Raw genomic sequence first — 26,615 nt, 5'->3', positions numbered from 1 at the left:
CTAAACTAAATTTAAAACTAAACTCCCTGAAGCCTACAAAAATATTTGTAATGCCAGCCCACCTAAAATTCCCTTGCACCTCCTCATCAGCACCCTTGTTTTGCAAATATGTCAATCAGCACAAGCAGCAAACAGCCTGCTATCCCATCTCCCACCGAGGCAGCTGAAGTCAGACGCAAAATTCCACAGCTGAAGTCTCTTTATCTGGGAGTTAGGTGTCTGGAATAAGGTAAATAATATATCATTATATGGAATACATACATTTCATGTGTGTTCCTTGTCTACAATGATCTGTGTAAATGTAAGATGAGAGGAAATGTGAGGCAAGAAATGTTGAACACAACTAAAACAGAAACTTTTTTCATGTTATAGTAATAATTGGCAAAATGCTGACATGAAGTCTGTAATGTGTGAAGACTGAAGTCCAAATATCAAATAAACACTTTCACAAAAGACATCTTGCTATCAATGTGTAAAAACCAAATCCCAAATATCAATCGACACAAAATAAACATGTCTGCTTGGCTGGTGTAGAGGTAAGAACTTCTGCCTCATAATCAAGCAGTTACATGTTCAAGCCCAGGCCCTCTGCTTATTTAATAATAATAATAATAATAAATTTTATTTATATAGCTTCTTTCCCATGCTCAATGCACTTCACAGAGTCTTAGAAAAAACAGCATATATGTAACATTGGATACAAATGTTTTCCTGAATAGAACAATGAAACAGATAACAAAGCATTAAATAGAATAAAGGACAAGAAACCAGAGTAAAATACTAAATTCAATACTAAAAGAAAAACCTAACAAACCTAACCATAATTTACCATTTTGAGTAGTGAGCCGCTGTTATTAATACTAGTACATAATAAAAACATACATTTGATTTGAGTCTGTAACAGCTGGTGTAAAGTATTGCTACTTTTAAAAGATATCACTGAAGGAATACAAGCAGACACACAAATGCTGATGAAGCATGTCTTCTTGGTACTTTGTTGTTACTTGAATTTTTTTTTATTCAGTTTTATTATTGAATAAAAACCAACTTGTTTCATTATTCCTTTGCGAAAGTGTTTATTTTATGTTCCAGTAACCACTTGAATGACATCAAATTTGTCTCTGCCTCTGTCGTGCATGCACACACACAACCATGCAGGAAAACGCCATTATTTGAAAACACTAAATTATTTGAATATGAGTTGTCATTTGAACATGTTTTTTTTCCGATCTTGCCCAATCTATGCAGTATGGTGCATAGTACTGAGAATGTAGACAGACTTCTTTTTGGGTGCATACACTGTCAGCACGGTACTGTCAGATCTAAACACTAGCATGGAGAATTGCTCATATGACTTTAGCTATAGTTGGACGTTCCCATCCCACTTTATTTATGGTGCCAAGCAGAGTTGTGTTGCGGTGCAGCAGTCTTAGCTAGCGAAAGTGACATGAAGAAGTTGTCTGTTGTTACAGTTCTGCCTTTGTCCAGAAACGGCTTTATGACCACGGTCTTGGAAAGTTTTCTCCTTTGGGAATCTTTTCCTAAATAAGGAGTGGCATTGCACATGTACTTTGTCTCAAAATCTGTCGCAATCCAAAACTTTATGCCAAATTTGTCAGGCTTAGTTGAGATGTACCGCAAGAAATGACAACGGACCTTGGTTGGAAACAGTTGCTCATCAACAGTAGTGTCTTGCCCTGGGTTGTAACTCAAAGCACAGTTCTCAACAAAACATTGCCAGATGTCGGAGATCACAGCAAATCTGTTGTTTTTCACACGTTCTGCACAGAGTCTTTGTTTTCAAAGTGCATATGCCGCATGATAGTCTGATAGTGATCACGGGGCATCATGTCTTTGATTGCTGGCACAACAAATAGTTTTGATCAGGCATCAACCAAAGCACCAACTGTGGTCATTGCTGCTCTTGTGAAAAGAATGGAGATAAACACCATTAACTCAGACAGGGAGAGGCAAATTTGTTGTACCACGTGAAAATCACTGTGAGAATAAAACTATATATATAAAAAAAGCAGTAACTTTTACAAGTAGCAAAAATTTAAAACAGGTATTACAGACTCCAATCAAATGTGTGTTTTTATTATATAATAGTAAATATAATAGCAGCTCACTACTCAAGCTTAAGACTTGATGTAGAGACAAACGTTCTTACCTCTACATCAGCCAAGTGTATTTTGTGTCGATTGATATTTGGGCCTTGGTTTTTACACATTGATAGCAACATGTAAATTGAATAATTTCCTTTTCTTTGGTTATATTCTTAAATAAAAGCTCACTTGTTTTGTTATATCTTTTGTGAAAGTGTTTATTTGATATATGGACATCAGTCTTCACACATTACATACTTATTATTATTACTATAACATGAAAAAAGTTTCTGTTTTAGTTGTGTTCAACTTTTCTTGCCTCGCATGTCCTGTCAACCTACATTTACCCAGATCTTGTTGACATATAACACACATGAAATGTATATATTCCAAATAATGATATTTTATTTACCCTATACAATTCCAGACACCTCACACCCAGATGAACAGACTTGAGCTCTGAGAATTTTGCGTCTGACTTCAGCTATGTTGGTAGGGTATGGGTGAGCAGGCTGCTTGCTGCTTGTGCTGATTGACACATTTGCAAAACAAAGACACTGATGACGAAATGTGAGGGAATTTAAGGTGGGCCGGCATTACAGCTTTTTTCATAGACTTCAGGGATTCTAGTGTTAAATGCTGGTACAGAGTATCATAAACCAATATTTAAGTCTTGGTGACCTTTTCCTCTGGTGCTGTGCAGCACTGTGGAAATTCCAATAAGCTTATATCATGCCACTTGTCCCTCAACCCCTTGCAGCAGTTTGGAAGTGCCACACAGCGGTGTTCCCGAAACTGCACTGTTCATGTGTCAGTGCTTTGCTCAGATCAATCAGTGCTTCATAGGGGACCTCACGTGCTTGTCATTCACGTGTCGGTTCTTCGTGGTGTTCATTTCATAAATGGGAAACTCACCATTCATTTCTTGGTGCTTTGCGGTAATCAATCAAAACTTCACAGGGGAAAGTTCATGGAGTGTAGTGGGATTGAAGAAATCAGTATTAAAAGGAAAGTACCAGCTTATCTATTATTCTGAAGTGCTCATCAGTAAAAAATAAAATTAGAGGGAATATCAACCCTCGGTATGTGACTTTATATCATACCTTAGTATTAAGATTGATTTCACATACTGTAGTAAAAGCTGATTAATTACCTTTGTTATATTGTCTTTGAGGACCTGGGCACATTGCCTGTTTGGGTGTAACCCATCTCTTCTTAAAAACCTCTGTTGCTTCCAGAACAAATCGAAATTGTCAATGAAGGCATGGCTATGATCAGTTAAGAAAGTCTTCAACTAGGCTTTGAGGGAATAGGAAGTGGTCCAAAGATGACAGTGCACGTACCTGATTTCCCAGGCCCCTCTTGAGCAATGTGGAGCAGTGATTCAAAGTCCTTTTTCAGCACCTGTGACCGACAACCGGGAATGTTGTTTGATTCCACATGGAATACCACAGTGCCAAAATCTTTATGCGTTGCAAGGACAAAAGAAGCTTTTTTAACAATGTCCTGAACATACATCCCAAAAAAGCAGAACACAAAAGTCTTCTGGCCAGAATGTGTGCAGTCCAGGTTTTATACAATGAAGTCACCCAAAATGACCACAGCACCTCTTTGGGTAGCTGGTGCAGAGTTTTCAGCTTCAAAATGGTTGTTCAAATACAACATCAGTGATTTTCTGGGTACTTGAGGTGGAGGCCCTCTTTTCCATTGGTGCACTCACATTCTGTCTTGAGTGGGAGCAGGGTGAAACAGATACTCAACAGCTTCTGGTATTGCTGGGGTGGGAACGAAGCCAGCAGGCAAATGCTGAATAGTGAAATCAGTACAGGACTCCCTGCTACATTGCACTGTAGCTTAAAGGCTTTCAAGTGAATGCGGCAAGTGAGAAGATTTTGTATTGCTCCTTCACAACCTTTAGTTTTTCATTAATCTTTAGAAACTCACATTCACATTCTCCATTGTACTAAATGATTTTTTGTAGAATCTTGCAGACAACAAACCCTGAAATAGAGCGATAAGTCAATACACAGAGCTTCTGCACAAGACTATTCTTTACAGGAAGTGACGTACAGGAAGCACTATAGAAAACTACAGCAATCCAGACAGTCCTGGATTTACAGCAGACATTTAGATGCAGACACCTAAGCAGGTACCATATGTCTGGAAATTATGCAGCCAGTAAAAATGGACTCCACTGTGCACTGCTATAAGTTAATGAGACTATACAGAAAAATGTGAGCTTTATCACACATTTGAGGAGGTAAAGGCATTGGTGAATTTTTAAAACAATAGTGCTGCACTGTCGTTTTATATCAGTACAATGTCCATTTATGAGAATGGGGATACTTTAAACTCCCTGCTGAACTCCATTGTGCTAAAGCTGAGTTTTGTTGTCCCATTTTACTGTTTTTGTTTTTTTTGAAGATTTATTAAATGTTTTTGTTGCCATTGTCATGAACTCAAGTTCATTTTTAATTTTTTCTGAAAGAAATACATTTTTCCTTCTCAAAAGAAAGCTTCTCTGTTGTGCTTCTTAACATGAAGAATCTTTTGTTAAAAGTTCATTTAGGTAGCCTTTTTCAAAATATTTAAATTATTAATGACATTAGTTTTAAATTTACCAGAACACCATGTTGCTCATGGATAAGGTTGCCACAAGAATCTGAGGTTGCTAGGGACACAGCATTGGAGGCTATAGTGTTGTCATCCATGCAACAATATAACCAACCCCCCCCCCCCCCCCTCCCCCGCCTGCGCTATGCGCCAACAACTTTGCATTTCTGCCGCTTGCGTATGTGGATTTCACTTTCACCAAACAACAAAACTTTTAATTCTCGCAGATAGACCTCTTCATTGGGAAGAAACAATACTTTTCCCTGATGGCAACACGAATTAGATGATCTACAAGTCTGTGACTTAAAGTTTAAAGACAAACAATATCAACATACTTCTGTCATATCACCTACTGTATGTCCATATATTCGATCTCTTTTCGCTTTTACCTTTTCGTCAATATCGCATTGAATTTTGATTCTGTGTTTGGAAGAACATTGTGATAACGCAACGTATAACTGTCTCCGACTTAAAGTTTAAGTCCGAACAATATATTCGATCTCTTTTTGCTGTTCCGTTATTTCACCAAGTAATAATTTCCATTTGTTTGCACTAATGCGATCTTTACTATCATTTTTTTGAGACTTTTGAATTTTCGTACTTCCATTATCTCTAACCTGCTCTGCATGTGTATCACACCAATGTTTTTGAATTCTTTACAACGTTCTAATTTGTCATTTACTCTTTGTCTTTTATTTCCGGCCCCGGGCATGGTTAAATCTCTTGGCACAAAGTCTTGTCACGCGGGACGTGAAAGTGTCTCTCTCAGAAAGTCACATCTTTTCTTTTCACTCTCTTCCCATGTTTTTTTTTATTATAATAGAGAGATTGGTAGGATGAGGGATTAAAATAAAACTCAATCATTCAGTAATTGTACCAGTGACAATATTAAAGATTAGTTGCTCTGCATTGACTCTGGCGCAACAGAGAATTTTATTATTGCCCAATTAATATAACAATTTAAGATTCAACAATGCCTTTGTCTTTTAAACCACAGGTTATATCTGCTAATGGTACTCCTATTGGGTTCTAGAGGCTTCTACAATGCCTATTAGAATGAAAGTGGGACTTTGTCATAATGAACAGGCTACTTTTTTGTAATAAATTGTAATAGTCCCAAGATTATTTTGGGATGTCCAAGATTACACAACACAATTCTATGATTAACTGGGAATCAAGAAAAATTATTATTTGGGTCTCCAATTGTTTTTCACAATGTATTAGAACATTAGAACAATTAGATGAGAATAGGCCATTCAGCCCAACAAAGTTTGCCAGTCCCATTTAATTCTTATAAATAACATCAAGTCTAGACCTGAAAGTCCCTAAAGTCTTACTGTCTACCACACTACTTGGTAGCTTATTCCAAGTGTCTGTGGTTCTCTGTATAAAGAAAAACTTCCTAATGTTTGTACGAAATTTACCCTTAACAAGTTTCCAACTGTATCCCCATGTTTTTGATTAATGTATTTTAAAGTAACAGTCTTGATCCACTGTACTAATTCTTTCATACTGTAATTTTAAACACTTCAATCGTGTCACTTCTTAATCTTTTTTTTCTTAAACCGAAAAGGCTCAGCTTTTTTAATTTTTCTTTATAATTCATCCCCTGTAGCCCTGGAATCAGCCAAATCGCTCTTCTATGGACTTTTATGGACTTATATGTCCTTTTTGTAGCCTTGAGATCAAACTACACACATTACTCCAGATGAGGCCTCACTACTGTGTTATAAAACTTGAGCACAACCTCCTTGGACTTATACTTTACACATCGTGCTATATAACTTAACATTCTGTTAGCCTTCTTAATGGCTTCTGAACACTGTCTGGAAGTTGATAGTATTGAGTCCACTGCAACTCCTAATCCTTCTAATGAGGTATACTTTTGACTTTCAGACCTCCCATTGTGTATGCAAACCTAACATTTTTACTTCCTATGTGTAATACCTTACATTTACTGACATTAAATTTCATCTGCCACAAATCTGCCCAAGTCCCTCTGTAATGATTTAACTGATTCCAGATTATCTGCCAGTCCACCTATCTTGGTATCATCTGCAAGCTTAACCAGCTTGTTACTTATGTTCCTATCCACATCTTTTACATATTTTAAAAATAGTAGCGGCCCTAGCGCTGACCCCTGTGGAACACCACTCTTAACATCAGCCAATTCTGATAAGGTTCCTTGCACCAGCACCCTCTGCTTCCTGCGTCTGCGCCAATTCTGCACCCAGCTAAAAACATAACGCTGAACTCCCACTTCTTTTATTTTGATCCTCAGCCTCTCATGTGGCACCTTATCAAATGCTTTCTGAAAGTCAAGATAAATAATATCATATGCTCCACTTTGATCATTCCCTTTTGTTGCTTATCATACAATTCCAGCATGTTAGTAAAGCATGACTTATGAACCCATGCTAACTGTTCAGAAAAACAGAAAAACTCCTGTACTTGCCATGTGTTGCTCAATCTTATTCTTAATAATTCCTTCCATTAATTTTCCTGTGATGCGCATTAAGCTTTTTACAGTAAAAGACCCTTCCCTCCTTCCATTTTGTGGAATGCTGTTTTTGGGTTATGAGATTTCTAACTCAGGAATAGGTATGGAGAGTAGTAAGGTCTCAGCTGTCATTGATTTGAAACTGTCTGAACATTTAAAACAAGCTTCTCTAACTATTACTGTAATTTTATAAAGAATGTTAGTACAATAATTTCTCCTATAACCTCTCTAGCTAAAACGTTTAATAAAAGATTTTTTGGGTTCAGAGGGCTCAACAGGCATTTGTTTAAGTTTAAGGAATTGTACTCTCAAGCCCACATTTTACATCATCCTGGTCTCATCCTGCAGTTTTTGGTAGAGATTGATGTGTCTAGTACTGGACAAGGGGCTATGCTGTCACAAGAAGAAGTTCCCATGTGCCTATTTCGCAAAGAAATTAACTTCCACAGAACAGCATTATAATATGGGCAATTGGGACTTGCTGGGTATAAAACTGGCATTGAAGGATGGATGCCATTAATTAGAAAGGTCCAAATTTCCATTTATAATTTTTACAAATCATAAAAATTTACTTTATTTAAAAATGGTTAAAAGGCTTAATGTCACACAGGCTCACTGGGCTCTATTTCTTTGGCATTTTAACTTTGTGATTTACTATTGACCAAAAGATAAGAATGGGAAACCAGATGCTCTTTCTCAAATACATGATTAAAATGAGAATATTAGTACTCCAGAACCAGTCGTCTCATCTGAAAATTTTTTAGGGGTTACTAATGTATTCTACACCCACGTAAAACCTACAATTTGTAATATTTCCTCTCCCAATTCATTGGTTTGTAGTATGACTTTCTAAGTTTTGTAAGGATAGGAAATTTTCAACATGCATGTATGTCCACTGCATGGTTTGCAAACTGTAAACTTATAAAATCCCAGAGTTTATGGTAGGACACCTAGTCGGATTGGCTTTTGAGAGTTCAATCCACAAAATTGGGTCCACAGTTAATTTGTTGCTGCTCAGCAAGAGAATTGTTCAGTGGCAGTTCAAGATTCATCCATTCTTTCATGTTTCTCAAGTGAATCCAGTGCATTCTACTCCTCTTCAGCAAACTATAATTTTGCCAGTTCCTCAACAAATAGACAAAGATTTGGAGTGTGCATATTTTGGACTCCCGCCACAGGGGTTCCAGAATTGAATGCCTTGTGCATTGGCAGGAATATGGATCTGAGGAAAGATATTGGGTACCTTTTCACAGTCTTCATGCTTCTGCTTTATTACATTGTTTTCAAAAACGATTTCCTAGAAAGTCCGTTGAGCATATACAGAGCCCACATCTTAGGAGGAGAGTTCTGTCATTAACTCAGATTAATTTAAAATTTATACTGAATTTGTACTTTTTTACTTCACAAAAGAAAACTTCTTTGTTACTTCCCTTATCATGGATAATCTTTTGGCATGTTAAAAGTTCATTTAGGCAGCCTTTTTCAAAAGATCAAAATTGTTAATTAGTTTTAAGTTTACTGCAACACCATGTTGTTCACGAATTAGGTTGCTACATGCATCTGAATTTGCTAGGGGAGGAAAATGTAAATAGTAGCCATTTTGAATCCATCTTGGTGGATTTCTAAAGCCTTCATTTTGTGCATATTTTCTCAAGTTTATTTTTGGCTTTGACCTTGCTCTGTTCTCTGACTTTGAAACTGACTTCCCTTTTTGGTTTGCTAGAAATCTTTCTAGTTAAGATTTCTTACCAGGTGTGCCTCTCTTGTCCACTCCCTGGTCCTCATGAAAACTTTGCAAATCCTCACAGTGCCAGAACACCCTTGAATGTATTACAGGTAATCATTATGTTGGTCACCAGTGTTTTGTTCTAGTTTTGTGAGGCCATTACCATGTTGGCTATGCCAACAACATTTGTTGCTAGTCTTGTGGTTAAACTTCACTGTTAGGCATGACTTCATCAGACATTCCTTATTTGTAATTGTTGCATGGCAAGTACTTTAGATAGATAGATAGATAGATAGATAGATAGATAGATAGATAGATAGATAGATAGATAGATAGATAGATAGATAGATAGATAGATAGATAGATAGATAGATAGATAGATAGATAGATAGATAGATAGATAGATAGATAGATAGATAGATAGATAGATAGATAGATACTTTATTAATCCCAATGGGAAATTCACATTCTTCAGCAGCAGCATACTGATACAATAAATAATATTAAATTAAAGAATGATAATAATGCAGGTGAAAAAACAGACAATAACTATGTATAATGTTAAATGTTAACGTTTACCCCCCCGGATGGAATTAAAGAGTCGCATAGTTTGGGGGAGGAACGATCTCCTCAATCTGTCAGTGGAGCAGGACAGTGACAGCAGTCTGTCGCTGAAGCTGCTCTTCTGTCTGGAGATGATACTATTAAGTGGATGCAGTGGATTCTCCATAATTGATAGGAGCCTGCTGAGCGCCCTTCGCTCTGCCACAGATGTTAAACTGTCCAGCTCCATGCCAACAATAGAGCTTGCCTTCCTCACCAGTTTGTCCAGACGTGAGGCGTCTTTCCTCTTAATGCTGCCTCCCCAGCACACCACTGCGTAGAAGAGGGCGCTCGCCACAACTGTCTGATAGAACATCTGCAGCATCTTATTGCAGATGTTGAAGGACGCCAGCCTTCTAAGGTAGTATAACCGGCTCTGTCCTTTCTTGCACAGCGCATCAGTATTGGCAGCCCAGTCTAATTTATCATCCAGCTGCACTCCCAGATATTTATAGGTCTGCACCATCTGCACACAGTCACCTTTGATGATCACTGGGTCTATGAGGGGTCTGGGCCTCCTAAAATCCACCACCAGCTCTTTGGTTTTGCTGGTGTTCAGGTGTAGGTGGTTTGAGTCGCACCATTTAACAAAGTCATTGATTAGGTCCCTATACTCCTCCTCCAGCCCATTCCTGATGCAGCCCACGATAGCAGTGTCATCAGCAAACTTTTGCACATGGCAGGACTCCGAGTTGTATTGGAAGTCTGATGTATATAGGCTGAACAGGACCGGAGAAAGTACAGTCCCCTGTGGCGCTCCTGTGTTGCTGACCACAATGTCAGACGTGCAGTTCCCAAGACGCACATACTGAGGTCTGTCTTTAAGATAGTCCACGATCCATGCCACTAGGTATGAATCTAATCCCATCTCTGTCAGCTTGTCCCTAAGGAGCAGAGGTTGGATTGTGTTGAAGGCGCTAGAGAAGTCTAGAAACATAATTCTTACAGCACCACTGCCTCTGTCCAAGTGAGAGAGGGATCGGTGTAGCATATAGATGATGGCATCCTCTGCTCCCACCTTCTCCTGATATGCAAACTGCAGAGGGTCAAGGGCGTGTTGAACCTGTGGCCTAAGGTGGTGAAGCAGCAGCCTCTCCATGGTCTTCATCACATGCGATGTCAGAGCAACAGGCCGAAAGTCATTCAGCTCACTAGGACGTGATACCTTTGGGACTGGGGTGATACAAGATGTTTTCCAAAGCCTCGGGACTCTCCCCTGTTCCAGGCTCAGGTTGAAGATGTGCTGTAGAGGACCCCCCAGCTCCGACGCACAGACCTTCAGCAGTCGTGGCGATACTCCATCTGGGCCCGCTGCTTTGCTGGCACAAAGTCTCCTCAGCACTCTGCTTACCTGCGCTGTTGTAATTGTGGGTGGGGATGTCTCTCCTATGCTGGTATCAGAAGAAGGATGTGTGGAGGGTGCAATACTCCGAGGTGAGTGTGCGAGTGGGTTAGGGTGGTCAAACCTGTTAAAGAAGTTGTTCATTTGGTTTGCTCTCTTCACGTCTCTCTCGATGGTGGTACCCCGCTTCGAGCTGCAGCCAGTGATGATCTTCATCCCATCCCACACTTCCTTCATGCTGTTATTCTGCAACTTCTGCTCCAGCTTTCTCCTGTACTGCTCCTTCGCCGCCCTGAGCTGGACTCGGAGTTCCTTCTGCACGCGCTTGAGCTCATGCTGATCACCGTCTTTAAAAGCCCTTTTCTTCTGGTTCAAAAGGCCCTTGATGTCACTTGTAATCCATGGCTTGTTGTTAGCATAGCAGCGTACTGTTCTTACTGGAACTACAATGTCCATACAGAAGTTGATGTAGTCAGTGCAGTCAACAACTTCCTCAATGTTCTCACTATGAGATCCCTGCATGAATTATTTATCCATGAATTCAAAGAACAAAACAGCAAACATAAGCACTATTTAAAAAAATATATAAAAACTTGCTTCACTTCAGAACAGTTTCCACTCTCAAAACACAGGTGGCGCAGTGGTAGTGCTGCTGCTTTGCAGTAAGGAGACTGTGGAAGATTGTGGGTTCGCTTCCCCGGTTCCTCCCTGTGTGGATAGCGCTTTGAGTACTGAGAAAAGCGCTATATAAATGTAATGAATTATTATTATTATTATTAAATTATTGTACACCATGATTGTGGTATCCATTAAATTCCATCAATCAAATATCTGCCCAAGTCCATATGTAGTGATTCACCTGATTCTAGATTACAGTATATTCCATTCCAACTAGTTTAGTATCATCTGCAAGCTTAACTAGATTGTGATTTATTTTCTTTTCAGATCATTTATATTTTAAAAAGTGGCTAACCTTTTAGGAACAACACTTTTAACATCACATAATTCTGATAAGGCTCTTCATACCATAACCATTAGCTTCCTGTGTTTGACCCAATTTTTCGCACATCTACACATATTGCTTACAATTCCAAACTCTTTTGATTTGAATCCTAGTCTCTCATATGGGACCTAAACAAAAGCTTTCTGAAAATCCAAAATAAATAATATTATATTTCCTTCCTGATCTTATTCTTTTGTTGCCTCCTCATTCAATCATGTTAGTAAAAATACAACTTCCCCTGTCTGAAGCCAGTCTTGGTCTAAGAGTACATCCTTCTGTCTCATCATGGGTTGTATTTAGCCTTGTTTGCATTTCCAAAAGACACTTTTCCCCTGTTTGTTTTCATCTGACCATTTTCTAAGAAATTTACCGGTCCAGCACAAGGTGTAACAGTGTTGCCATTGTTCCAATGTTAGGAAATATTGTCCAATTCTTTCCACCCAACCAAAAAACCTTTAAAAACTCGAAATGAAATGTTTCAAAAAGGAAACTAAGCTGTTAAGCTCATCAATGCCTATTATATTTTTCTTATGTTATACTTTACAAAACTTAGATAGATAGATAGATAGATAGATAGATAGATAGATAGATAGATAGATAGATAGATAGATAGATAGATAGCCCTAAACTGTACAAGAAAATGGAAAAGAACATTGTCATTTTTATATAATTGTATTATTATTATATATTAAAAACTATTAATAATACTATTGATCCTTTGGTAGTTAGCTGAACCTGGATTTATTTAGATACATACCAAGTTTGTAAATCATTGAGAAAGGGCTTCACAGTAGATTTGCTGGCACAGCTTGACAGTGTGAGATGGCACCGCAGATGATAAAAGCTGAAAATCAATCACAAGGGTTTGTTGAGATTATATGTCTGTTTGTAAGTGATATATTTTTGCAGAAGGGCTTTCAAGCAGAAAAATTCTGATAAGCAGTGACAGTGGCACTCCAGTAACAATAAAACTATTAGTCTTTAGTTGGACTAGTGCTATGAGGCTGGACTTCCTGTGATCATTCACTGATTCTGTTCATTAGGAGCTGTACAACTTTTATCTGTCATACATGCACTGGCACAGAATGTAAGAGACAAGATTGTGGAGGATATAGATTTGGAAGCAATATACAGAAAAGATCTGAGTTCAATAGGGTCCCTGTATGTTTGAAGTGTAAGAGAAAGAGCCCAGCATTCTCTCAACACTGCAACAGGCCTGATATATTTTGACAGCCATGGACTACTATGTTTAAACTTTACCCTACAGCGCTATGATACTGTAAATTATTTATTCATTCTCAGTTATTAAAATCTTTTTTTCTGTTTCTAAAGTCACTACATTGGGAATGTTGCATTTCAATATAGGCTCACGTATGTGTGGCATTTTTTAAATATTACCGTGAATCAGGATACAGGTGCCTTTCTAGCTTTAGTTTCTGGTGGCTACCTCAAAATATGCAGCAGACATACCTGATAAGTTTTTTGAAGATCAGAGGTTAAGACATTGAGAGCTCAATGTTTCATGGTATGTAAAAGAAAAACATAATAACTTAAGACTAGTATACCAACTTTTCTTATTGGCTGCTTTTAATCATTGCACTGTGACCCATAATGCTAAGTGGTTGGTTACTGTGACCACAATTATGGGAAAAGGGGGTTTGATGGGGTGTATGTTTGTGTATGAATATTGTGTGTTTATATATTTTTGAAAGTGTGCAAATAAGTAATAGTAAATATATTATATTTCTGCTGTCTTTAGGGGGCTATCTCATGCTGTAGCTCTGTGTTTGCTGATATGTCCTGTTTGTCTCTTCACTTGGCAAGTAAGGAAATATGTTTAATTTTTTCTCAGCATATTAGTATTACTATTAATGCTTAATAATAGGTTTAAAATTAACTGGAGCTAGTCACTGCTAGTCACTTGTCACTCATTTGACAAAATATTTTTTTTCAATTATTTTTGTTCTACCTTAGGTAAAAAAAAAAAAGACCTTTGGAGAAATACCACTCAAACATGCTAATTTTGTTATATATACATTTCTGCACCTGTGCAATTTAAAATGTGTTTTTCCAAAGTGATTGGGTTATTAGTCAAAGGTTCTGCAACTTGCTATTACTGTATATGCTATTATATGTGATGTTCAAGCGCTTTTGATTCTGACTGTTCTTTTTATTTCAGTTGTGTTTGGTATTTGATTATACTTAGAGACACTTTATTAAAGAGTGAAAATGTTACAATACATTTCCATATTTGATTATCTTTTGGCTCCTGTCTCATGTACTGAAATTACCTTTATTTGCATTTGAATGGTCAGTAAATGACATTCATATGTTTAAGCTTGATTTTGCATTTTGCACTTCTTCCTAATAAAAATAAAATGTTGAGTTCTCTAAACCACACACAGTCTAGGAATGCTGTATATCTTCTTAGCTTTGACTCTTCCCTTGTCCAGCTTCATCCTGACACTTCTGTGGTTTGCAGTTTCCCAGAAAAAAAATCATCAAGTGGTTATTACTATTATCTAGCTATTGTTATCCCTTTTTTCTCAGTTTAATAATTCATTTTCTCAAGTTTTTATTAGAAAGATGAAGATGGGAACAAGCCATTCAGTCCAACAAAGCTCGCCGGTGCTGTCAACTTAATTCCTCCAAAATAACATCAAATCTATTTTACATGCTGCTTTGAAATACAGTATATTTCATTTAGTGTGCTAGACAGTAGGAAGTGAAACATGTGAAACTCTTAACATGTAATTCATACAATTAATGAAATCATGTTTTATTTTATTAAGGTTTTGTATCTTAACTGCAGCTTTGTATTTGTTATAATCTTTTTTCATTGATCACATTGTTATTCTTAGACATCACTGAGCTCAGTACTTCACAAAATTCCACAGTCAAGCCACATTAAGCGCCAGTTACGATATGGTAATGAATGGAGTTCCTGGACAACTTGGTCTCCATGCTCTCGCAGCTGTGGTGGTGGAGCATCTGTTCGAACCCGGATGTGCCTTACCAGGTACAGTGCCTGTTTTACTGATTCAGTAAACATTGGTAACATTAATTTATACACATGTGTCTGCCTTTAGTTTTTTTTTACTATATCAGTTTAGACTGTTGCTCATTTTTAAGCAATGAATATACAGTATTTTGAAATTATAGAAAGTCTGAATTAGAATAAACTGGCATTCGTAAAAAATATAATGATAAACTTCATGAGATAGAATTACATAATTAAGAAGAATAGTTGTGTCTAATATTTAAAATATTAAAATGTGAGCTTCAATTTTTATGTAAAGTCTAAATGTTCTCAATTGTAACAGAAATGTGGTCTAAAAATGGCCTGAAAATAATTTTTTTTTTAGGTCTAAAGGGCCAAAAATAGGGGGAAACCCCGTAAAGCTAGATGTGTTGCATAACTAGACATCAAGGTGAAAGAAATGGTGTATCACATTTTGGGGTGTAGCTGTGTTTACCCAAAATTACCAAAGTTCTGCAGATTTAGTTTGCTTCCTGGGATTCTGGCAGTAGCTTGACACGTTCAAATGATTCCACAGACAAAATATCTTCATTTTCAAAAGCTTTAGTAAATATTTAAGGTAAAACAGTTCACTCAAAAATAGAGAAAAAAATTATATAGAAAAGAAAAGAAAAGTTCTTGTTTAAGAAAAGTTCTGCTTAAAGCTTATATATCTTGTTTCATTCTTTAAGTTTGCTCATACAGTTGAACCACTTCTAAACGGTCAGAAAACTGTATGCCAATGGGTCTTTTACTCCATGCTAGCAATGGGACTATTCCAAACACACACTGTATCACAGATATAGCTATGAAGGTTCTATCTCATGTTAACTTACAGGGGGTAAAAGGCTATACTATAATCTTTAGCTATGAAAGAAAATTGTATTCTGTTCTACTTGAGCAAATGCTAATATGAGTTTAATTTAAATCTTTAACTTTATAAGTTTGGCTCTTACATTTCCGGACCCTAAATGTTTATGCAGAAGCAGAGACAATTACTATATTTTACTTCAACAAGAGCCACAAATTTTACCTTTACTCTAACTTTTGTTTTCAAATCACTAACAATAAAACTGCAAGCAGACACTTAAAAATTTATGATTTCAAACATTGGTTGTTTCTTAAAGCAGGCACAGTTTATTCACAAGTCTGTCCAGTGTGCTGGTTTTGGTCTGCACACAAACTCTTCTGACTACACTTTTGGCACCTGACATTGTCTTGACGACTCGACCCATTACCCAGCAATGGTGGGGTGCAGCATTATCTACAATTAAAACAATGTCTCCTGGTTCAAAATTACTTCTTTATGTATGCCATTTTGACATTGTTAAAGTATTGGCAAATACTATTTTGACCATCTTTTCCAAAACAAATCAGCCTTGTATTGCACTTGCTTCCAGCATCTTTCAGTGTACTGGTCATCTTTAGAAAAGAGTCCAGGAGGCATATTGGGTAGCATCTTCATAACAGCAAGTGATTGGGTGTGAGTGCCTCCAAATCATTTGGGTCATTTGATGTCTTTGTGAGGGGTCTGTTGTTGATGACTGATTCCACTTCACACCACTGTTTGGAGACTTTAATTGTCGAGTGTTTGATGGTTAAGTATTGAGTTTAAAATCTTTCTTATGCTTCTAATTTGTCTCTCCCGTACTCCACCTTGATGAGAGGCTGGCTGATGGTGGATTGAAAATCCATTTTATTTCTTTCTTCATCATAGCATTGCTGATTTTTTCTTGGTCAAGATTTTCAATTGTTTCACGTAGCTCTCTTTCTGCTCCAAAGCAAGTTTGTTCCATTATCTGAGTGCATGATTTTAACTTGTCATCTTCTGTAAATGAATTTGTGTATGACATTGATACAAGAATCAGTGTCTAAGCTGTGTGCAATCTCTATATGTACAGCTCTGATTGTTACATAAGTGAAGATTACTCTGTACCTCTTGACCAAACTTCATCCTCTTTTGACTTCAAAGGGACCAAAATAATCAACTCCAAAAATGGAGAAAGGTGGGTTGGTCAGGTACCAAATGATCTTCTTGCAAATATGTCATTTTTTGCTCTCCTGCTTTTGCATTGTATCTTCTGCTTATTTCACACTTTGAAATGATTTTTCTGACAGTTGAGTTTGCTTGAGGTATCCGATATTTCTGGTGTAACTGTGCGAGCATATAATTGCAGCCACAATTTCCAGTTTCTTTGTGAATGTGCTGCAATATGAGAGAGGCGATATTTGAATGCTTCTGAAGAATTACAGGATGTTTAGCTTCAACTGGCATAGCAGCTTTGGTGAGTCTTCCTCCAACTCTCAGTATTCCATCTTGTATGACTGGGTCAAGTTTAAAGATTTGGCTGTTCCTTTTTACACGAGTATTTTTCTTTGAAGCCTTTAATTCTTCTGGAAATTCTTTCATTTGACTGAGGCGGACAAGCTCTGTTTCAGCTTTAGCCAAGTCTTATGGAGAAATCATGCTTGGTTTTAAAGTCTGCTTGTACTTTTTCATGTGCTCTACGATAAGTGTTTTTTGTTCTTCTGGATTACTTCCAGATTGACAGACTTCTAATTGAAATGTTTTTCTTTCATTTTTTAAGTGCAGCAGTATGTCTTTAAACTTGAGGAGCCAAGCCACTGCTTTCTTCAAGAGTAACCATTCAGAAAAGTATGTGATTAGTTTATTGATGGGCTCGGTCATCTCCTCTATTCTTGTCATGTTGACTACACAGATTTTAATTTCTGAATCATCTTCAAAAAGGGTATCGTTCAGTTGATCTGAGGCCTCATGTATAAACAGTGCATACGCACAAAAATGTTGCGTACACCCGTTTCCATGCTCACATCACGATGTATAAAACCTAAACTTGGCATAAAGCCACGCACATTTTCACGCCAGCTAAATGCTTGGCGTACGCAAGTTCTCCGCTCGGTTTTGCAAGCTGGCGGCACCCAGCTTCAAAGCAGTGCTTTTGTTCCAGTGTTTTCTTTTTTAGATCCACATGTCTGACGTGGCTTTATCAAATACACTGAAATTAACCACATATTGTTTATTAGTTTATGGCATCTGATTGTAATTAACCTGTAACAATATAATGGTCCACAGAATGGCCAAACTATTCCAAATACCATAGCTGCTTTAGCGTTGTTTCTCTCAATGCACCACTCATAATATTTATCCCACTGTATCTGAATGTGGAATCACAGCTCTACAGCAGCTGATCGGAAAGAGAATTATTGATATACATCATCAAGCACACACTGCCTCAGCCATGCGCACGGTCTATTGAACTGCTCGCAAACAGCAAACACTTCAGAGCCTTTCCTGTCGGGACATCGTGGTTCAGAAACAGTTTCATCCCAAGAACTATAAATGCACTCAATCAGTCCATCAAGTGCTCCTTGTAGAACTGTTTGTACTTAGTACAATCACCTCACTGTAAACTTGCGATACAGTTATAATACTGCACAACCTGAGCCACTTTATAAAGATAGTATTTACATATGATGATGATATAATTTTTAAGATGAAATGCAGCAAAATATGTTTATTACATTATACAGATAAAATGTTAACATCATTTAAATAATCTATATTGTTAATAATTAAACATGTGAGGACACGGTTGTGCAGCGCTAGCGACGATCTGGTGCCCCGTTCAGAGATTGTCCCTGCCTCGGCTGTATGCTTGCTGGGACTGGCGTGACCCTGGATGGATAGATAGATGGAATAATTAAACATGTACTGCGAAGATATTTCAATGTTCCTTAAAAGTTTTGAAGAATTGGCATTCTAAGCTTACTAATGGCTTAACATCTATTACAGAGCTGATTGTGTGGGGATTGGTTACTTGGAGAAAGAAAAGGAAGGACAGAAATTATTCAGAGAGCTATAATATCACGAATGTAATAGATTCTGTGTCCTGTCAGAGGAAGAGAAAGCCCATTTAAGAAGCACGTAGTGATTCACACACATAGAGCACATAGAAGAACATATATAAAACAAAGCATTTAACGTGCTACTTTAGTTACGATGGTATTTGAGAAACTAGTAAATTAAACGATTTAAAGATGACGTTTATGATGTTCTACATTAATGACAAAATAAACTACATGATTAAAGTGGAAATTTCAAGATTAAAGTTGACATTTCAAGCTTTTTTCCCCACTGTGTGTCAATTTTTTTTCCTTTTCTCTGTACCCTAATAAGCTTTCATATGACACTCAGACGGTGGGCTATGACTCGCCTTTTCACTGCGACTTTGATATCTGACAGCTTCTTTTTTATTTCAGGCACTGTGCGACTTTGTGAACTTGAGCTTTTGAGTTTCTCCGACACACTAAGTCACTCGATCAACTTCCTTTTGTTGATTATATCACTGTTTAAACCAACAAATAGTACGTTTTTCCTTGCCTCCATTTGGTATTCCGTGAAATTCTTCTATTTTCCCCCGTGCTTTTGCCATTGCCTTTTCACAGAACGCTGAGTTTAAGGGCTATTTATATTGATTTGCATATTCAAAGAGGCATAATTCTGGGAGGAGTTTGGAAGTGGCGGCAGGTGCGTACACATGCGTTACTTTTCACGCTGACCGGGATTTATGTAGCGGAAGAATGTGGAAGTTGGAGAACGCACAGATTTATGCATCTGGATTTTTTTGTGCATACGAACATTTCCGCTTTTGTCCGTATGCCATATTTTAGTGTGATTTCTACGTACAACGTTATGTATGAGGCCCCTGGTCTTTTCGGCCACTCACGCTCTGGCTTCAGTAAGAAACTTGGACCCTGTAACCATGTGGTGCTTCTGATGAAACTTTCCATGCTTAGCCCTCTGGATGCTTGATCTGCTGGATTCTGGGCAGATGTGACATACTTTCACTATGAAGGCCGTGAATGATCTCTGATCTTGAATCTAGAGCTTTCATTCGAAATGTATTTGAGCATAGAGGTGCTGAAAGTCCAAAATGTGGATTCTTTTAGAGGTATTTGGAGGTCACCTTTTAGCATTTTGTCCATTTTTAATGCTATAACGGCTCCTGTCAGCTCCAATATTGGAATTATGACCTGGTTTAATGGTGCAACTCTTGACTTGCCCATCCAGCATGTACAATGTTTTTTGCCTTCTTCGTTAGTCAAGAGAAGGTATGTGACAGTGCCATATCCATTTTCACTGGCATCTGCAAAATGGTGCATTTGTGCTGACTTTATGGTCCCAAACTGTTTGGTTTTGATGCATTTGTCTACATTGTAGTTTGCTAGTAACTGTAAGTCATCCATCCATTTTTTACATTTCTGAATTTGTTTGACTTTCACTTCCTCATCCCACTCTCATTTATCTTTGCACAAGTCTCTTAAAATAAGCTTTGCTGGCAGTATGGTAGGTGATAGAAAGCCAAGGGGGTCATAAACTGAGCTAACAAGAGACAGAATACCATGCCTTGTAGTGGGCTTGTTTTGAAACTTTATCTGAAATTTGAACTCTCTGTTTCTGTGCACCACTGGACACACAGGACATGTTCTGTTGGATGCAGACTGTGGCTCTGTATTCTTCCGGAATAGACAATAAAACAGCTTTGCTGTTACTCTCCCACTTGGTCAGTTGGAATCCCCCTTTGAGACATAGAGCTTGAAGGTTCTTTACCAGCTTTATTGCTTGTTCTTCTGTTGCCACCAACTTTAAGCAGTCATCAACATAGAAGTTATTGAGTACAGTGTTAACGGCTTCCTCGGGAAATATATCTCTGGCATCTTCAGCTGTTCTACGTAAAGCATAAGAAGCACAACTGGGTGAAGAAGTAGCACCAAAAAGATGTACTGTCATTTTAAATTCCTTAAAGTGTTGGTTGGTCTCGTCCGTTACGGGAGATGGATGTATGAAGCGGAACTCCGTTAGCAGCGGTGTTAATTTTTCTCTTATTTTTATCATCCCGAGGTATCCTGTATTTACCCAACTCGAGGAGGTTCTATTACAATATATGCAAGCATATATAAACATGAGCAGTAAGAAAGAGGCTCAGAAAGAAACGGAAAAGAATCCCAAAGCTACACCCAAACCTAGACAGGCATCAAGTCCAAGTTCAACCTCATGGCATGGCCTTACAGAGACTGACCCGGAGCAGACGGACGAAAGCACAGATCTTCCGGGACCCTGGGCCACTTCATTGTCTCCAGTTGAGAGCGAAAGTGCAAGTGATGCAGGTCACGATAGCTTGTCGATTCCAGAAGATCCTTTGAAACTGGAAATGGCCTTGCCTTCCATGTTTTCATCTATTCCTCGCGAGCTGGGAGCATCAGCTGGAACAGGGCTTGTCACTTCACCTGTGGAGCACGAAGGCCGAAACGATCTGTCCAAACTGAAGGTAATGATCAGTGCAATGGCCATGGCCACCGCTCAAAACATAAAAGAGCTCAAGAAAGATAGAAAGAAAGAAATAAATGGTATGCTCAAGACAACCGAGAAGTTGCGGCAGGAGCTGCAGCAGGATAATAAAGACCTGGGGCCTCATGTATAAACGGTGCATATGCACAAAAATGTTGCGTAAGACCATTTCCATGCTTAAATCACGATATATAAAACCTAAACTTGGCGTAAAGCCACGCACATTTCCACGGTAGCTCAAACCCTGGCATACGCAAGTTCTCCGCTCGATTTTGCAAACTGGCGGCACCCAGAATCAAAGCAGTGCTACTGTTCCGGTGTGGTTTCCCTTTCTTTTTCAGATCCACATCCCTGACGTGGCTTTTTAAATACATTGAAATTAACCGCATATTGTTTATTAGTTTAAGGCATCTGATTGTAATTAACCTGTAACAATATAATGGTCTACGGAATGGGCAAACTATTCCAAACACCGGAGCAGCTGATCGGAAAAAGAATTATCGGTATACAGAATCAAGCACACGCTGCCTCAGCCATTCGCTATGTGAACTGCTCTCATCCGACAAATGCTTCAGAGCCTTACTTGTACGGACCTCGTGGTTCAGAAACAGTTTCATCCCAAGAACTATAAATGCACTCAATCAGTCCATCAAGTGCTCCTTGTAGAACTGTTTGTACTTATTAGTACAATCACCTCACTGTAAATTTGCGATACAGTTATAATACTGCACAACTTGAGCCACTTTATAAACAGCGTATTTACATGTGATGATGATATAATTTTTAAGACGAAAATGCAGCAAAATATGTTTATTACATTATACAGATAAAATGTTAACATCATTTAAATAATCTATATTGTTAATAATTAAACATGCGAGGACACGGTGCTGCAGCGCTAGTGACGATCTGGTGCCCCGTTCAGAGATTGTCCCTGCCTCGCGCTGTATGCTTGCTGGGACTGGTGTGAACCTGGATGGATAGATGGATGGAATAATTAAACACGTACTGCGAAGATATTTCAATGTTCCTTAAAAGTTTTGAAGAATCGGCATTCTAAGCTTACAGATGGCTTAACATCTATTACAGAGCTGATTGTGTGGCGATTGGTTAATTGGAGAAAGAAAAAGAAGGACAGGAATTGGGGGTTAGTACGTTTGAAAGAGACAGTACTGCTGCAATAAATTATTTCATCGAAGGTCGCGCATGGCAAAGCAACCATCTTGCAGGAGGCAGGAACAATCTGTGGACACGGCGCCTGCTTGACACTATCACTGCGCCTCTGTGTTCCCATGTTTAATAACATGCTTTAACTCCTATCATCATGAAAATGATATCACGTATACATCTCAGTATTTTAATTATTCAGAGAGCTGTAATATTACAAATGTAATGGATTCTGTGTCCTGTATGAGGAAGAGAAAGCCCATTTAAGAAGCAGGTAGTGATTCACACACATAGAGCACATAGAAGATCAAATACAAAACAAAGCATTTAAGGTGCTACTTTAGTTATGATGGGATTTGAGAAACTAGTAAATTAAACGATTTTAAGATGAAGTTTATGATGTTCTACTTTAATGACAAAATAATCTACGTGATTAAAGTGGACATTTTCGAGATTAAAGTTGACATTTCGTGCTTTTTTCCCACTGTGTGCCTATTTTTTTTTTCTCTGTACCCTATAAGCTTTCATATGACACTCAGACGGTGGGCTACGACTCACCTTTTCACGGCGACTTTGATATCTGACAACTTCTTTATTTCGGGCACTGTGCTACTTTGTGAACTTGAGCTTTTGAGTTTCTCAGACACTCTAAGTCACTCAATCAACTTTCCTTTTGTTGATTATATCAAAGTTTAAACAAACAAATAGTACGTTTTTCCTTGCCTCCACTTGGTATTCGCTGAAATTCTTCTATTTTTCCCCATGCTTTTGCCATTGTCTTTTCACAGAAGGCTGAGCTTAAGGGCTATTTATATTGATTTGCATATTCAAAGAGGTGTAATTCTGGGAGGAGTTGGGGCGGGACAGCTGGAGCGTGAATGTGCATTACTTTTCACTCTGACTGGGATTTATTTAGTGGAAGAACATGGAAGTTGGCGTTCACACAGATTTATGCATCTGGATTTTTTTGTGCGTAAGCACATTTCTGCTTTTGTCCGTATGCCATGTTATAGTGTGAATTCTACACACAGCGTTATACATGAGGCCCCTGGAGAAACGTGTATATAATCGCTTTGAGGCAGCCTTTAAAGGTATGCTGGAAAAAACTGAGGAACACATTCAGTAAAATGCGTCTAAGTCTGAGGAAAAACTAAGAGCACTTGGCGATCAGTTGGTAGACGTTAAGCAAACATTCACAACTCAAATTGAAACAGCAGAACATCTGGCATCTACTGTGGATGGGAAAGCAATGGCTGCAAATTCCGAATGCAAAAAACTCGGAGATAGACTTGCTGCACTGGAAGATGGATGCAGAAGGAATAATATTAGAATCGTCAAAGTCCAAACCCAATGAAATTCTTAGCTGTGCTATTCTCTAAAATAATTGGAGAGGACTGTAAATCTGACACTGAAATAGCAGCAGCTTACCGCATACGGGGATCAAATACCTCTAAACCTAGGAGTCTTATTGTGCGCTTTGAGAAATTACAATTTCAATTACATATAATGTCACTTCTCAGATAGAAACAAGAGATTTGAAAATTACCACATTCCCTCAACAGGTGCTAAGCATGCAGCTTTTTACAACATTAAACAGCACTTACGGAAAGCTGAGCTCAGATACAGCGTTTTGTACCCTGCCAAACTGAAAGTGGATATTCAAGACAAGCATTACATTTTTACGACTATGGAGGAAGCAGAAAAAGAGTTAAGAAAGCTGATTCCAACACTTTTTTGAAATACGATTGTGAGCTGCATACTGTCATGGCATTGCAAAGAAGATCTTGCCGGTTGTTTGATCCGCTAGAAATGATACTGGTGCTGTAACTATACATCCTTATTCCTTCTCGGACACTTTTTGTTTATGCTTTAATTACAATTATATGCATATTATATGCATATGCGAATGTACTGTATATGTTGAAGAAATTAATAATTCTTTTTTTTGTGTTTTTTTCTTTTATTTACTCATCTAAAGGAGACAACATCATACCCTTGGTTTATTGTTATTGTTATTATCACATTAGGGTTTACTATACTTATCCAGGGCCACTTTTTAACACCATTCCCTGGGTTTACTATTTTACTATCTCAAGATTGCTGAAGATTAGATTTTAATGTTATAGTAATTGGACTGTATTGGTAATAGATATCTCAATTTTATTCCTCATACACCGCTGCAGGGGAGCTTGTTTTGTTTTGGATGTGCTCTGTCTCTAGGTATGTCAGGGGACTGGGACTTTGGGAAGTGGAGTCTAGCCTCACGTGTGGAGGCAAAACGGGAGGGTGGAGGGACTAGGGGAAGACAGAAAGACAGCAGGCTATCTCTAATCTATCTTTTCAATCCTTGTAATTATAAATGCCAACGTAACAATAGCCTTCAGGGCAGTAACTCCTGGGAAAATTGGAAATTAACGTCAAAGCTGTCTTGTTTTCAGTTTAGACTTAAAAATGACAAGAAAAGCTCAGAAGCAATGTCTCAGAGACTGAACAGTTAATTATGTGAGCTGGAATGTTAAAGGCCTGAATCACGAATTAAACAGAAAGAAAGTATTCTCTTACCTAACTGGTCTAAATGCTAAAATAGTATTTTTACAGGAAACCCACTTATTAAGCAAGGATCAGTTTCGGCTGCACAAAGACTAGACTTCCCAAATATTCCATTCCAGCTTTACAAAGAAAACTAGAGGTGTTGGAATTCTTATACATAGAACAGTCTCATTTGTAGTATCAGATGTAGTATCTGATCCTTAGGGGAGACACATGAATGTCATAGGTAATTTATTTAACTGTAAAGTGATTTTAATAAATATTTATGCACCCAATGTCAATGATAAGAAGTTCATGCAAAATGTATTTGCATCCATTTCCAATGTGAATACTCATAAAATTATAATGGCTGGGGACTTTAATTGTGTTTTAAATCCAAACCAAATAGGTCTCCTGCCACAGGAGCAATGACATCTAATACTGCAAAGACAATTACACAGTTTGTAACTGACCACAACTTATCAGACCCCTGTAGATTTCTAAACCCAAACTCAAGAGCATACTACTTCTACTCACCAGTGCATCATTCCTACTCAATAATTGATTATTTCTTTGTACATAACAACTTCTTGCCTACGATTAAATCTTGTAAGTACGACGCTATTGTTATTTCTGACCATGCCCCCTTGATTTTGGAGCTACAATCACTATGCCCCACATACTCATCTTGCAGATGGCATCTTAATCAACTTTTATTAGCAGACGAGAACTGTACAGAATTTATATCCAAGCAAATCAATTTTTTTAGAGACAAATACACCCTCAGAGGTTTCTGCAGGAACACTCTGGGAAACCCTGAAGGCCTTCTTAAAAGGACAGATTATCTCATATCTTTCCCACAAAAATAAATTGGAAACCAAGAAGGTATCAGAGCCAATCAACAAAATTACTAGAATAGATCAAGAACATAATCAACAAAATTACTAGAATAGATCAAGAACATGCCAGGTGTGAAAGTGAGATGCTTCATACGAAAAGGCAGGCTCTGCATTCAGAGCTCAACCTCTTAACAACTAAAGAAACTGAACAACTCGTACTTAAATCAATACATCATTATTATGAACATGGAAAGAAAGCTAATAAGATCTTAGCTCAACAAATCCACAAGCAAGAAGTTCGCAATGCAATCACAGCAATCACCAGCACAAACGGAGACAAAATCATTAACCATGAAAATATAATGCACACATTTAGAGACTACTATAAGTCCTTATACTCTACTGAGATTAAAGAAGACAAGACACAATCTAAGGCATTTCTGGACGCATTACAGATACCACAAATAGATACTCTTATGTCAGAGAAATTGGATAAACCTCTGGCACTATCAGAATTACTAGATACTATAATCTCACTGCAGAGTGGGAAAGCAGCAGGCCCTGATGGCTACCCTGCCGAATTTTATAAGAAATTCTCAACTCAGCCAGCTCCCCTTCTATTAGCAACATTTACAGAAGCTAGAGAAAATAAAATTCTACCTCAAACTTTTCGCCAAGCATTAATTATTGTCTTTCCTAAACAAAATAAGGACTTATTAAAATGTGTATCGTACAGACCAATCTCACATCTGAATAATGATGTTAAGATACTCTCCAAAGTCCTCGCTAGAAGAATGGA

The 26,615-nt window shown here is 37.9% G+C and overlaps 1 protein-coding gene across 3 annotated transcripts in view; it reads left to right on the top strand.

Annotated features, from left to right (window-relative positions):
* Nucleotides 1-26,615, top strand: part of adamtsl5 (ADAMTS like 5) — a 239,772-nt gene that overhangs the window by 8,337 nt on the left and 204,820 nt on the right. For 2 of the 3 annotated variants that reach the window (XM_028792366.2, XM_028792368.2), the window contains 2 exons: nt 13,652-13,715; nt 14,754-14,911. The exons of the other annotated variant lie outside the window; for it this stretch is intronic. In XM_028792366.2, coding sequence (XP_028648199.2) covers nt 13,652-13,715; nt 14,754-14,911 — 222 coding nt within the window. Of the gene's footprint in view, nt 1-13,651; nt 13,716-14,753; nt 14,912-26,615 lie in introns of those variants that run through there. 3 annotated transcript variants of the gene reach the window in all.

The sequence above is a fragment of the Erpetoichthys calabaricus genome, chromosome 17 (assembly GCF_900747795.2).
Source record: "Erpetoichthys calabaricus chromosome 17, fErpCal1.3, whole genome shotgun sequence".
Classification (NCBI taxonomy): Eukaryota; Metazoa; Chordata; class Cladistia; order Polypteriformes; family Polypteridae; genus Erpetoichthys; species Erpetoichthys calabaricus.
This window is presented reverse-complemented; position numbering and strand designations above follow the sequence as displayed.